General features: G+C 34.5%; 1 protein-coding gene across 1 annotated transcript in view; it reads right to left on the minus strand.

Annotated features, from left to right (window-relative positions):
- Window positions 1-16,056, minus strand: part of LOC149796861 (protein inturned-like) — a 96,803-nt gene that overhangs the window by 50,760 nt on the left and 29,987 nt on the right. The window contains exons 8-12 of the mRNA XM_089960656.1: window positions 14,921-15,092; window positions 9,467-9,520; window positions 5,923-5,985; window positions 4,357-4,575; window positions 2,731-2,888 (exon numbers count right to left, since the gene is read on the minus strand). Coding sequence (XP_089816782.1) covers window positions 2,731-2,888; window positions 4,357-4,575; window positions 5,923-5,985; window positions 9,467-9,520; window positions 14,921-15,092 — 666 coding nt within the window. The remainder of the gene's footprint in view (window positions 1-2,730; window positions 2,889-4,356; window positions 4,576-5,922; window positions 5,986-9,466; window positions 9,521-14,920; window positions 15,093-16,056) is intronic.

Below are 16,056 nucleotides of genomic sequence, written 5' to 3' on the forward strand. Positions count from 1 at the left end.
AAAGTAGAATTCAAAATATTTAAAAAAGAATTTAATAAAAACCCTAGGAAGATAAACCCTTCCAAGTACATGTAAACAAGACATACAACAAGGTCGAATACAAAGGAGAAATACATTAAATTAATGCAAAACATATACAAAAGATGAGAAAAAGGAAAGACATGTAAAATCCTTAAAACATTCTACAATTCGTACTTTGATTGCACTTTGAACCTACAGTGACAAACTCTATAGGTTTTTTTCATGGGAATTCTTTTAACATTTAAAACATACTATAAGGCATTTTATTCAAGTAGGTAAAACTTCCAATTTTCCTTAAGGCTATTCCATTTAAACATACCACGGATGGCAACAAAAAAACTTCCATGCATGGTCATCAATAAACAATAATCACTTCTGTGCCATGTCATATCAAAAGAAAAAAATATGCTTTTATCGGTAGTGCCTATTTAATTTTAACCATTCACCTCATGCAAGCACCTCTGGACGCCTCTAATCCATTCACATGGAAGCGCCTTTTGACGCTGCTGTAAACATCAGCCATTTTAAGTGGGTTTTCGTAGTGCCACCTTTGGGGCAAAACCCCTATTAGATACTACATTCACTTCTGTGAATGACCATTATGTCAGATCACGTGGTCACCGTTTATGCTCTGGTCGAAATCTGCTATTTAAAGCAACTGGGTCATCTTTTCCACTCTCCAAAATGGAGGTCGCATATTTCGTTCAGTAATGACGAAGTTTTCACAATTAGAATCACACCTATGAAAGCTTCAATAACTTAGGTAAAGGTGCTGATATTGATGTAGACAGCAATTTGTTTTTATAAATTTTCAAATTCAGATGACTTAGTGATGTAGATGCAGACAATAACTTGTAAATTTCGAGTATGAGAAATGGCAGCTATGGTTGATCATATGGCTTCACTGACTTGACGGTGAATGAGTTCTCTCAAGATTTTGAAGTACATAAAAAATTCTTCCGTGAAAAATAATTACACAGCTATAACGATCAGACTTTACTCTTAAATTTTTCCATGCATAATAGAAGTGTACCAAAAATGTAAAATGGTTAAAATTGTTGTTAAACATAACATACACTACACTGCTTAACAGTTGACAGGCAGGCCTATGCGTATGGAGTCGAATAGGTAACAGGTGTTCTATTTATAACGCACTGCACTGGGTAACTTTGCTACATGTGTATCAAAGGCCTAAAAAGCCAAATACTCTACAAGGTAAAGAGTTAATAATATGTTTTTGTCATGCCACCATTGTGTTTATTTTCTCTTCTGTCCCCCCTCCTTTTAACAAAAAATAACATCATTCCAGAGTACTCATCATAATTCACGGAATTTCTGGGAAAAGAAAAACTAAATCGGCAATTTCCGATTAATTGTAATGGAAATACGAAAACAACTGGAACATGGATCTCCGAACGTTTTTGGATGTAGCCATATATGGTATGGATGCTGCAGCAGAATATTTAGAACGTGACTAAAAACAGCGACAGAAAGACAATACAACGTGGTTCGTTGAAGATGTGGGGATATGGCTGACTTTGATTGGCCTGGAGTCAGCTGTGGCTAATTTTAGAGGTGAGAACTTGACCATAGACAGATACAAGGCTGAGACATTCTTCCGCCTCAGAATTAAGTTTGAAAATCGTACATTTGAAACTCTGCAAACTTAAAAAAAAGTCCTCTTCTCTTAGCTTCCATTTGATTGGTTAGAACTATTTTTATAACAAGCACGTGCTTCCGAAGGGGAAAAAATGCAACCTTGAAATAAACTGGATTACGCACTTTCTCACATGACTTCATGTGACCTTTTAAGATATACTGCATGTAGCATAATAAATTTTGCACCAATGTTTAGCTCAGGCATTCGACTTTGTATGCATACTAAAACTATGACATACTATTATACATTTATAAAATGCCGGGCCATTTTCCCACGCTATAGCTATATATGGCCATGATCATGCCCACTTAATATGCAAGTGCAACACACAGAATGGAATGCTGTCTTCACACTGGTTGACTGAAAATGAGGTAATGAACCCAGGTATAAACTGATTTTAAGATGACTATAACAGGGACAGTACTCCTTAATAAGAAAAAAACAACATACTGTGAAATTGAAAATTTCTGATCTGATCAATATGTGATCTAATTTATTTTGACCTCGTAAAAAAACCTTTAATATTGTTAAAAAGTGATAATCATATAATCATACCATATAAAACTATCAACATATGCAAAGCAATTACAACTATTACCATATACTACAAGAACTGTGTATGTGATTTTGCAAAGAAATATAGGTACAGATGGTTCTCACCACTCTTTAAGAGACTCTTCCTTAATTGTATAGGTACACAAACAATAACTGAAACAAAATTCCCCATACAAAATGGTGTTGAATGTACAAGGTTTTTCAGCTGATGTAAGTATCATCTGCTACAAATTTTATATAAAACAATATTGTTCTTTACGTAGCCCAGTAAGTGTCTTTAGGTAATATGGCATAATGCTTCTATACTGTGTACAACTTTATGTTCATATCCGAAGTCTTTCATGCATTTAATATTTGTTTATGCATTAGTAAGAAATCCCAATGAATATCCTATAGAACATAAAGCAATTTTAATGAAAATAACCCCTGAGCATGTGTAATATGGCACCATTCATATCTCTGCCTTGAGACTATTTAAGTCCATCTAAAGTTACCTCTCTTCACAGTGTTCAGTTATGTTGACATCATCGGCCTCCAACTGTAGAATTGTGGCTTTAGCTTGGTCCACAAAAAATAAATCCGGACCTGGCTTTCCCACAGCATCGCTAGCATATCCACCAGCTTCCAACAGTGTACACAGAATAAAATGCTTCTGAAACAACAGACATATATAGTACGAAATACCCAAATCACTGTCATTTGTTTTATAAATTTAATGTCATTAGTATATTGTTATCATTTGAAATATACAAAAAAAAATTGAAGCCCTACAAAATTCAAAATATTTCAAAAGGAAAATGAAGACTGTAGGAATCAATCAGATATATATTTGATGTGTGCACACATTTGTTATAAATATTCAAAGTTTATCCTCTGTGCTCCAGCAAACCTTGTATCTTTTTTTCCATGATCAATTACTGTACAGTGTATAAATGACTGAATATAACAAATTTCTTTAATAGATGATCATCTTCTTTCTGTGATCAATTACTGCACATTACAAAATTACAAAATATACCAAAATACCTCTAATATATTTTTTTACACATACAAACATGAACTCAATTCCTTTGTTTAAGAGCATGTAAACTCACAAAACTGCATGTCAAATTAGTACAGACCTGTCTAATTATAAAAATATTATATATCTTTTTTAAGTTATGAATGGATTTTCTCTGGGGATGGGTTGGGAGTATTTACTCTGAATAGCTCAATTCCTTTCATTTTTCCTAAAAACAATTTGCCTCTAGAGAAATTGTGTTTGAAACTGCATTTACTACCTTTAACAGTTTGTGATGACTAATAATCAAATTCAGTGACTTATCATTCCTGTCATCTGACTTTAAGATCTGAACAAGTCATGAATTTTGAAGAGAGTTTTATGATTACTATTAAAGGTTTATACTGTTAAAACAAAGGCCTGATTTCATGTAAATGGACCAAAAATGACTGTCTATATAACTGAAGCAATTATGATGAATACATCATGCACCTAAAAATATGGTCATATGAAATGGATGCTCTGACCATTGTAATGTACACTGATGGACAAATTTCTAAGTCAAACAGGGGCAATAACTCCATTAAATTTTGTTGGAAATTAATGAAAATCAAAACTTTACCTAGGTCTTCATAGGGTAAAGCCAAATTTGGTTTCAACCCATTATGTTTTTCAGAAGCATTCAATGGGTGACAGAATGTGACAATTCATGACACTAAATGCCATTTTCATCAATATGGAAGAGACATAATCAATGCAGACAAATTAAACAGCATATGACCTTCCTAACTGTAAAAGACCACAGACTTTATTTTAATAACAAAATTACATACTACATGTAATTCTCAAGAATATACAAATACAGGCAAATGTGTGCTAAATAACCCCCTGTAGGAAGTAAGGCAAAAAGACTTTGTAAGACAGGTAGTTGCATAATACAGTTTGTTTCAAAATTAATCTGGTGCAAGACACCAAAAATGTGTCAGTTTGAGACAGGTGACTGCTTAATAGAAGTGACCTTTAAGGTTTGTACTTATCAACTGAATTCCAGCTGGGAAAGGTTTCAGATATCACACTAGTTCTCTATCAACAAGCAGTTATGCCACCCTGTACTACTTACAATGCCCACGACAAGAAGGAACCATCTCCCACTAGGCTCAGGAAAACCTGGCACTATCTGTCTCTCTACATGGCAATGACGGGTTGGGAATACTTCCCGCCAGATAACCAGTTCCTCTACAGATTGACTGGTGACTAGAGACAGAAGGAAATGGTACTTCAGGAACAGGTGGATGTCATTCAGGTCTTCCCAAAACAGGTGACTGGATAACATGTATTCCTGAATAAACCAAGAAAACATCAGTCAGTAATAAAGTGGAAACTTGGCACAAGACATGAACAGATAATGCTGGTCATCAAACTATAATCTTTCCTAAAATTTAAATTGGTATTTTGTGGCAATAGGCTACACAATATCACCTTTGTTTCATCAAAGCATTTCCTCCTTTAAAATGTCTTTGTCTCTCATCAATCTCTGTCTATCCATCACACCAATATAAGTATATGGACTGGTTTCATTTGTGATTTTCCTTTTTTAAACCTTTTTTTAAATCACCAAACGTTCTCTTTCTCAAAACCACATATATTATTTCTTAAGCCCACTGTTTGGGAAATAACATGCACTAAAACATTGGGAGATGCAATGTCATTAAAACTCCCACAAGATAGCATGAATCAAAGACTTGGACAAATGAATGAAATTGGTTCAGATGAAAAGATGCTCCCACCAGTGTGGTATTACTTGAAGAAACCTTTGTTAAGTTGCAAGGGCAAACTTTAGGTCTACAAAAGGCAGCAAATTTTGACAGAAATGTTTAAAATTACATTTGACTTAGGTCCCTGCGATATTAAGGTCTATCCCTTATTTGGTTTAACTTGACAAAATTCTTCAAAAACAAGCAACTGATCAAACTTATCCGAAATCTTTCTTAAATTAAATAAGAAAAACAAATTTGATATCAAGTATTAAATGTTCTTAAGCTGAAAATATTTGTAAAATGAATAGTGCAATTGCAAAGTTCAAAGTAAAAGTGTGCAATAACTCAAATATTGAAAAAGGAAGTTGAAAATCAAACCTGTCCAAGGTTTTCATAACTTGAAGTTACAGACTAAATTCAGTTTTAATCCATAGCAACCTTCTTAAGGATACAGGGCAGAAATAAAATCTCTCACATATCATTCAGATAGACATACCATATCAAGTTGCTTATATGTTGAGTCTAACAACAAACTACATAGACCTATATATGCCACTGCATAATGCATCAGCAGACCAGGGTCTATATTGTTTGTTCTACTGATCACTCCTAAGAAACTGCATAGACATAGAACTGACAGAGCTTTATGCAATAGCATCCCTGGGACTGTGCAGTTTTCAGGTGGACTCAACTTATAAGTGAGTTATATGGTATGCAATGTACAGGAAAGATGGACAAAGATAACTTCATATGCCTACTACACAAGACATTACAAAGGCAAAAAAAGTGAAAAAACGTATGTTCCTCAAAGTGGAAAAAAGATCTCCATTGTTAAAATTTGGAAAAGATTAATTTTTAAAAATATCAACAACAAAAACTAAAATTTACATTAAAAATTGTCACAACTGTGTCACTTTCATCCTAATTACCTTGTAGTAAAGAGATGTTCCAAGAATGGCATAATGTCTACGTTTATCTTTATCTTCTTCTTCCTACAAAGATAAAAGACAAAGTTAAATAATTAAATCACAGTCCCAAGAAAACTAAATGATATTAGTGAATTATTTCAGTTTCTTCAATACAGATTTATTAAACTATAAAAGATACTGACTGAAAACACAGCTGTTAAATTCCACGTTGACGTTGAACAGAACCATGGAGAAGGCCTGCGCACATGTGTACTGTAGCAAAAGGACCAAGCATAGTTGCTGCTAATATCAAATCATTTACTTCTGCTTCACAGTCAGGCACACATGACAGTAGACTAAAAGGTCTGGACCAGATAGACTGGTTGGTGTAAGACCTCATATACCCTGAAACTACACTCTTCCACCCTACTTTGAGACTGAACACTGAATCTCAAAAATACCATGACAATAACTCCATCCACTCTGTCAATACTACACTATATCAATACTACACTATATCAAGATCACAACATAAAACAAAAACACTACATATATGCAGAAATATATCTGCATTTCTATTTATTATGGTATTCATAAACTTTACTTGTCCTTGTGGTTATTTATCAAGACATGATACTGTGGCAGACATAGCAATAAACTTGTCTGTAAAACGTCAATGTTGCTTCACATTCATCACGAAACTTAAGGATTTGTAGCTCACTTGCTTTTTTCTCTTTTTCAAATCATTAATAATTGTTTCTGCCACAAAACCTATGTCTACTTCATGATTGATTACATGGTTTGAGGAATCAGTCACTACAAATGCCAACACATCCTTTGTCAACTTGATAGCTTCCACTTTTTCTGGTTGCAGTATCCTTTCAAGAGGCTGAATGCAACTGCATTCAAATCTTTATGAGCAAAGGGAAGCATTGGTTGGTGTGTTTGATACTCTGTCAAGACAGGTTCCACTTGCTTTGACAGTGAAATAAAAATGCAAGCTTGGCTGGGAGAAAGATATCTTTGATGGCATCCTTTACAATTCGAAAGGAATCTGTGCTTGGATCAGATACACATCCTTTCATCACACTATTTGTATGTCTTTTAACAGGTTCAAGCAAATCCAGAATTCTCTGTGCAACTTTCACATTTTCTAGCATTCTATGTTTATAAAACTCCAAAGGAAAGGTTGACATACCTGTCACTTTAAAAAATCATCTCTTCTTGCAGAAGTATCATGAAACAATATGTAAAATGCTTTCAAAATTTTATCCAATTTCCAGCCTGTATCATCCATGGCAGCCTTACAAGCCCCATCGACTCTGTGAGGTCCACAGCTTCCTGCATTCACAACGGGATACTGTGGTTGGTTTCCAACGAAAGGTCGACTTTTCATGAAATGACCAATTGACATTAGGCCCATCCACTGAGATCTGAATCATGCTCCTTATGTTTAGCTTCTGTGCGGAATCATCAAATGCTTTCATCATATCAGATGCAGAGGCATGACCAAAGAATCTAGATGTAAAAAAATCGTGTTGTTACCACGTCCTGGTCCCAATGACAAATGTGAAAATCCATTTGTTTCTTCTGAAGTGATTTATTCATACTTTCATCGAAAAGAATTACAAAATCATCTGGCTTTACCTTTTCTTCCACCAATGATGGGTTAGGGTATATGAAACTATTCATATTAGATATATTAATATTTCTCTCAGTTTAGATTTATCTTGTTCATTACAATTATTGTCTATTTCCATTCAGTCCCAAAACAGAAACGGTTCAAGCTACTTTCATAAATAAGACAATATGCAGTTTTCTATTTTAAAACTCACACATACCTCTTTTGTCAAAAACAATTTCATGCTGAAAGCTTCGTTTTCCCGTACTAGCCGTCATTATGTGAGCTTAGTGTTTTTTTCCACCTGCATGAGATCGTAAAGCACTCTCTCCCATAGCATGCAGTTCAACATCTTTCTGACATAATTTGCATTTTGCAAAGCTGTCTGACAAAGATTGCATTATCCAAAATGTATATTTTTCTTCTTTTAGCCCCCAAGTTGGAATTGGCAGCCAGCCATTTCGAAGCATACAAATGATCCAAATTTGTATCTGGGCTCTGAACAATCAGAAGTTCAAGACATATGACTGTGCAGTGGCATGTTGTGAAAATGTCGTATCTGGAACAATCTTAGTGAGATATCGGGTTTATTTTATTTATTTTTTATCTCGTTTTCTTTTTTATTGAAATCTGAAAAATGAAAAATATTTATCAATTCCAGAAAATCAAGGCTTTTCAACGTAATCAGATGATATTTTGAATTTTCAAGGTGTTTTCAAGGCCCTGAGGGAAACATTCGTTTTTCAAGGCTTTTCAAGGTTTTCAAGGCCCACTATGGATCCTGCCAGGCTTCAGCTATAGGAATTACTACACTAAATAACTGCATCATGACCTTCCAATATAGGAATCAGTGTACTAAGCCAAATAACATCATGACCTTCAAAGACAGGAATTGGTATACTAAGCTATATAACATCAAGACCTTCAGAGACAGGAGCTGGTGTACTGAGCTATATCATATCATCACAACCTTCAGATATAGGAATCAGTGTATTAAGCCAAATAACATCATGACCTTCAAAGACAGGAATTGGTGTACTAAGCTATATAACATCATGACCTTCAGAGACAGGAGTTGGTGTACTGAGCCAAATAACATCAAGACCTTCAAAGATAGAAAATGGAGTACTAAGCCAAATAACATCAAGACCTTCAAAGATAGGAAATGGAGTACTAAACTAAATAACATCAAGACCTTCAATGACAGGAAATGGAGTACAAAGCTAAATAACATCAAGACCTTCAAAGACAGGAAATGGAGTACAAAGCTAAATAACTTCAAGACCTTCAAAGATAGGAAATGGAGTACAAAGCTAAATAACATCAAGACCTTCAAAGACAGGAATTGGTGTACTATGCTATATCATATCATCACAACCTTCAGATACAGGAATTGGTGTACTAAGCTAAATAACATCAAGACCTTCAAAGATAGGAAATGGAGTACAAAGCTAAATAACATCAAGACCTTCAAAGACAGGAATTGGTGTACTAAGCTATATAACATCATGACCTTCAGAGACAGGAGTTGGTGTACTAAGCTATACCATATCATCACAACCTTCAGATGAAGATACAGGAATTGGTGTACAAAGCCAAATAACATCAAGACCTTCAAAGATAGAAAATGGAGTACTAAGCTAAATAACATCATGACCGTCAAAGACAGGAACTGGTGAACTAAGCTATATAACATCATGACCTTCAAAGACAGGAATTGGTGTACAAAGCTATATAACATCATGACCTTCAGATACAGGAATTGGTGTACTAAGCTAAATAACATCAAGACCTTCAAAGACAGGAAATGGAGTAGTAAGCTAAAATAACATCAAGACCTTCAAAGACAGGAATTGGTGTACTGAGCTAAATAACACCATAATAACTTTCAAAGATTAGAAAAAATTTGCTTCAGCATATTATATAGAAAGCAATTTTTCTTACCAATTCTAAGAAATCAGAGGCTTCAAATTCACTGAGTATTTCATCACACAAAAGCTGAAATATAGAATTTAAGAATTACACGTGAGCTGCAAGCTCTTCTTGAAAACAATGTAAACAACATGTTAAAACACAGACATAAAAGCATGGACATCTCTTCAATCAAATTTACCCATGGCCAATCACATGAAACTGCAAAGAGCTACCTTAAGGAAGATTCTAAAGTTTGGCAAATCCTCCCTCTTCCCACTACCTGATAAAATGTTTAATGAACTGCACTTACTTTTCCTCATTGCTTTACAAAACAGGCTACCTACGGACCCATCTAATTTACCATTTTGGAGTATGTTCTGTTACATTTGCATGAACCATATATGGGAAATGTAAGCTATATCTCACCACCAAAATCTGAGACAAAAAAATCCTATACATAGCAGTAAAGTTGATCAAAATAGTGTACTAAATATAAGCTTCTTGTTTAAGCCTCAAAAAGAGAAACTATTGTATAAGGTGTACAGGTATAATACATTTTTAAGCTGTTACATGTGTACCTCAGATTTTGACACCAAATAGTGCAACATCATATTTTTGCACTTTATGACCTTTGACCTTTTGACACTGACAAGTTTCCATTGGCATCACTGTAATATGAATCTCAGACATCTAAGGGACAAATCTTCTATATAACCATTACTTATGCTGTCCATACATCGAAAGAACAAACAAAATGGGGGGAGCACATTTTTAATGAGGTGATGTTTTTGATTCTAAGTTTCAAAACAAAATTTTAATTTATACACTAGAGTAATAACAACAAATTTCAAGTATAAATATATGAATATAAATTAAAAAAAAGAAAGCCTGAATGGTATGTAAGTGCCCATTAAGGTAGCACTATGCAGCCTTTGGTAATGGCCATAGTTGAAGATGTAAATTCTCACCTCTGAAGCCACCTGCAATTAAAACAAAGTTCCATAACCATCAAACAACATATGTTCAAACTCATCTGAGACTGCAGAAATAAAATCAGTAAATAGACTGGCATGACAAAGCTAATACTTCTATTATTTTCCCATAATAGTTATACTAATCATCCACCTACAATGCAAGAAAATACCATAAACATTTAATTTTCAACCAATACAGAACAAACTCCGAGATATTTTAAATATAAGGTGGTACAAATTTTGCCACAGATATTACTTTCATGAAAAGGAAAGTGGCTAAATAAATCACTATGAAAATTATGGTAACATATACAAACAGATCCAGGGGCCCCAAGTGGCCGAGTGGTCTAAAGCGCTCTCCATTACGGATCACTGCCATCTCACCTCTGTCTGCGTGGGTTCGAGTCTAGGATTCGGCTAATGTGGGTATGTGAGAAAGCTTGCTAGTAGCTTCTCATGGGTCAGTGGTTCTTCCCGAGGTTTTCCCGGGTTCTTCCTCCACCATTAATACTGGCCGCGATGCATAGCCTATCGTGTGCTGAAAAATGGTGTTAAACCCCACAACAACAACAACAACAAACAGATCCAGGACAAATGGACAACAATTCATGTACACTCTTGGTCGAAGGGTAATCTCAAACTCAGCTAGCATAAATCTATTTCTGCACAGGGATCATCCCCTTAGGCAAACGACTTGAAATCATATATACCTATTCTTCACACGACTGATGATGGAGATAATGCATGGAGATCTCTTCAAAAGATCACCCCATGGCCAATCAAATGAAACCATTAGTGTTACCCGTATAAACATAATGTTTTGTATTTAAAACCTATACTTGCTGCCACCATGCTTATGAACTTCCAGTTTAAGAAAGTGAACTAAAAGATTTTAATCTCGTTCTGCTGGATTTGACAAACCTCTCTCCCCAAAAATAATGAATCAGTTTTTTTTCTATTTGTAAATAGTTTTAAAATAGGTTTCAGTTTTACCAGAACATTGTCAAATATCAAGATTATTGGTAATTAAGTAAACATACCAGAAAAAATATCAGAGAGTTTACTTATTTGTGACCTTAAACCATGTGCCCTAACATCTAAAGACAAAGCAATGAGAAAGACATAAATTTAGACAGACAAAGGATCTTGATGCCACAAAAGCATAATGTCTAAAAATGTAAATTATTTCAATTGTCTAAATCAAAGATTGAAAAGCTTCTGTTTAGTATCTTTATCTAAACAAGAGGCCAAAATGTACCTGACATCACTCACCTGAGTGGTTGACATATGTCAGCTTGTGAATGTAAACTCACACAAATTAAAAGCACAGCTGGTACAAAAAGTCTTGGAGCACTTAGTTGCTATATTTTTATATTTCTTGGTGTCATTTTTTATCTTCTTTCCTAGACACCATTGTCCCCTGGATCTCTTCAGATCCTTGGGTATGAGGTCCTAATTCATAACTCACAAACTGTTCAGAGTTCCACCCTTCAAGTATACACACTTACTTGGTAAAACAAATGGAGTTAATCAGTGCAGTCAGCATGAATTCATATATTTTGTTTTTATTAATCTCGGATATAGTTTCTACACCCATGACTTTGTCCTCACATCACATGCATGCATGCAAACCAACAAACATTAGCAATAGGTGCCCCTGAAAGAGGAAAGACGTGGAATAGAAGACATCAACCTAAGTCAGTGACCAACAAAACTGATATTACAATACCACACATTACATGGTCCACAATGTTCACAAGGTCCATGACCACAATGACCATGGACCACAAAGTTCATGACCACAACAATCACAGTCCACAAAGTCCATGACCACTGTCCACGTCTACGATTGTTTTACACATACGTTGATGTGACAAGTATGGCATGTGTGCAGTGCAGGTATGGAATGGATATGGTATGAGTATATCCAATGGTCATTGTTAATTTGTATCAACCTCCCACGGTAAACAAACTGAACAGGTACAACATAATCGGTACACCAATGGTCACACCAACTGGTATGTGAATTGCCATACCAGTCAGTTCTTTCTTGACTCAATATCTAATGTCAGCTACCAATTCTTCTGTCAATCTTTTCCCATTCATGTTCCATAAAATGCTAGTATAGTAAATTTCCATCTACTGTAATTGTATCAAAATATTTTCATTGGTTGCTGATATTTATTTCCAGCTCTGATATTTTGTCTTTGACCCATTATTACTTGTAGATTATCAAATACTGACTTTATATCTCTCTTGCCAATACTGGTTGTCTTCATTAACATTATACCTGTACGATCAATTATGGGTTGTAGATCTCTCTTGTCAAAACAAGTTTCAATTATTAACTTAATACTATCAATTATAGGCTACAGATCTTCCCATACAAGTTATAAAACCCGACTGAGACTTTTGTTTTGTTTGGGTAAATTTGCACCTGTGTCCAACTCCTCTACACATGCCAGTAATGTAACTATGGTCATGTACTTTGGCATCAGTGAATCTTCAAGTTCCTTCACTAATCCAGCAATGAGTGGCTGTGGAAAACTCTAAGGAGGTTATCATTAGTTATAATCATGCTTGCAGGGAAAGTGAGCTGTTGTTTGATGCCATGGCAGCCACAATGGACATCATACTGGCTCCATTTTAATTTAAGACAATATCGACATCATATGAAGTCTTTTAGTGAAAACTCCATGTTGATATGACCATCTAGTCAAGAAAAGTAGGAATAACAAGAATTTTATAATAATGCATGTTCAAAGAGGAGTAGCAATATCAAGTTTGTGCTAACAGAAACATGGACAAAAGATAACAGACAATTTCAAAAGCTCTTCTGGTCTATGACAATTAAAACAACATTTCCGGTTTCATTGGGTTAAGTCTTCCCCGAGGTGCTTTGTCTTTTTTCTTGAGCTAGTTTTCATTGTATAACAGAAATGTGTCTTACCTGAGGATACAACCTATCATCCAACCATTCCTATTTAGTAAAAGCCTCTTCATTCACAAGATAAATAATTCAATGGTGAATTACAAACTAGTGTTATAAATATTACATTACATAATTAAAATCTACTTGTAGCGATACTTGCTATATTGCGATTTTTATATTTTTCTTTTGTTTAAATATCAAACATGTATTTCTTTGCTATTCTGTATAACTTACTCATCTGAAATTCATGCATCCTGTATTTTAAAATTATTTTTCTATGTTTTAAATTTATTCTGCAAGGGAATAAACTCTGCATAACTCCAAACATGTCATTCTAAATAGTCCTTGTCATAGATTTCTTCCATCGCTTTCCTGTAAAAGAACTTGGCACCATCCCATGTGTATACATGGTTTTAATATGAACTTACAAATCTGAATCTCTTGACATTATATAAGTAATATAAACAATATTATAACTTAACCAAGATCTTATAAAGGTCTGATTAGAAATAAGGCTGTAACAATCTTATGACAATCAGGTGCCACATATTAATATTATGTTGATGATACTAACAATTGTGATAAAAACTTCATTCAGAAATAAGGCCTCAAACATGTTAACAAATTCAACCAATCAGTAGCTAAATCACCTTGTTAATATATGTGGATGACCCTCATAATTGAACTCATCTTAGAACCTGATGATGCCAGCATGCAAGGCAAGTGTGACCAAAATCTGTTCAGAAATATAGTCTCTGATATCTGAACTTGTCTGAGTTCTTGATGATAAAAGCTTAAATACCAAGCCTGATCAAAATCTGATTTTTGACAAAATGGCTCAAAGAGTATTCACAATATTAGTCAATCAGATTCAAGATCACCTTGTAAATATGCATGGATGTCACTTATAATTATACTTATTCAAGGTCTAGATCAGGGGTCGGAAACCTATTTTACATAGTGTGCCACTTTTTTCCGGATTAAATGCAAAATGAATGAGTATGTGCCATCAGTAAGAAAGTAACACCATAAAAATCGAGATTTTTGGCTGACCTTTGTGTGTCATACAAAAACTCTGCATGCCGTAGGTCTAGATGATATAAGCTTCCATACTAAATATGAAAATAATCTGATTGGACAAATACAGTGTTCACTAGCTCAATTGATGTCAGGTCACCTCATTAACATGCATGCAAGTCACCAACAATCATACCAATTATGACTGAAACAAGATCAGAAAAGAAGTTCACAGTGTTCACAAACAAATGCTAATCGATAGACAATAACTGGATGACTGATGATGGTTGATGTACAATGGATGCAAGGCCATACCACAAGCTCTTTTAGCCAGGTAAGCTAAGACATGTGGATTTGAAAATTTTCTACATCTAAGCTATTCTGAAAAGCTAAAAATTATTACTCGCAAACCAGTGACTAAAACTGATACAAAATATTCATTCACCAATAAAATTATCTGAGCATCATGAGAAAGAAAGATGTATTTATGCTCTTAGAAAATCTGAAGATCAATTCCAAGAGTGATGAGTTTTTTCTTCTTCTAACAAAATGGCTACAAACCTTATCATTCTGGGAGAGTCTCAGCCATCTGACTCCTGTCAGTGTATCTAAAAACATCATGTCTAAACCACTGCTGTAACACAGGGTGTTCTCTTGACTCAGCAGCACTCGGTAAAAAGTTAACCCAAACAACTGATCAAGCTGGCCTTGCAGTGTATGATCCCGGAACACTCTGTAAAACAAAAGTACTGATTTCTGACAATGATTCTTCTGTACCCCTCTATTTGTAGATACGTGCCGACTCCTTCTTTAAAGATGTATCCAGTCTGAATTAATGTATAAACAATCATCTTGCATTAATGTGCTAACATAATCAGCTTTAAAAGGTGAATTTATCATTTTTATTGAGTATTGATTTTCATATGTTTCAGGGTTGCTACAAGCCATGCATTTAAAGAATCAACAAACAATGATCCCTCTGTGAAAATTATAGGATCCCCTCTCTAATCAACAAATTTAAGTACCAGTAATTCCAATTTTTATAAATGAAATGGATTTTCTGCAAAACAACTGGCTGCAAATGGTCATGTGAAATTGGTCTGGAATATTTTACACATCGATAAATTCTGGGACTACTTTCGGTTTTTGTACTGTTTGCAATATAAATAAACACTGCAGACACTTCATTGTGAAAAGATTGTTTCATCTCTTAAATTTCTTAATAAGCAAATAAATATAAATTATACCCTTTTTATTCCTTTTCAAATAATTTTTTATTGAAATGCATAGTTTACAATTTGGCATTCGTCTGCTGCATAGTCGCGCAAAATGGCCAATTACAGTGATTTTTCACTGCAATTTTCTGCTGAATTTTTTTAACGATTAAATGACAAGGATTTAAAAGAAACAATAGCAGCGATTGAAGCAGAGGAAGATGAATTTGACGATAATGTGATGGATGTTACAAATGCAGAAAATGAAACAGAACAACTGAGATTGATAAATTCCCTCACACAGCACCCCATGACCTGAGTCACCCTTGACATACACAACAACAATAATAGTGTGGGAACTGGGTCAGTCAATTTTAAGGCCGCTGAGGGATATAAACCGAAATTCAAGAAATTATCTGAGGAGGACTTAAAAGCTATTGAGATATATCAGTACTACTAAAAGAAATACAAAATGGGGCATTG

This window comes from Sinohyriopsis cumingii, chromosome 6 (assembly GCF_028554795.1).
Source record: "Sinohyriopsis cumingii isolate HCF-2022 chromosome 6, ASM2855479v2, whole genome shotgun sequence".
In the NCBI taxonomy this organism is placed as follows: Eukaryota; Metazoa; Mollusca; class Bivalvia; order Unionida; family Unionidae; genus Sinohyriopsis; species Sinohyriopsis cumingii.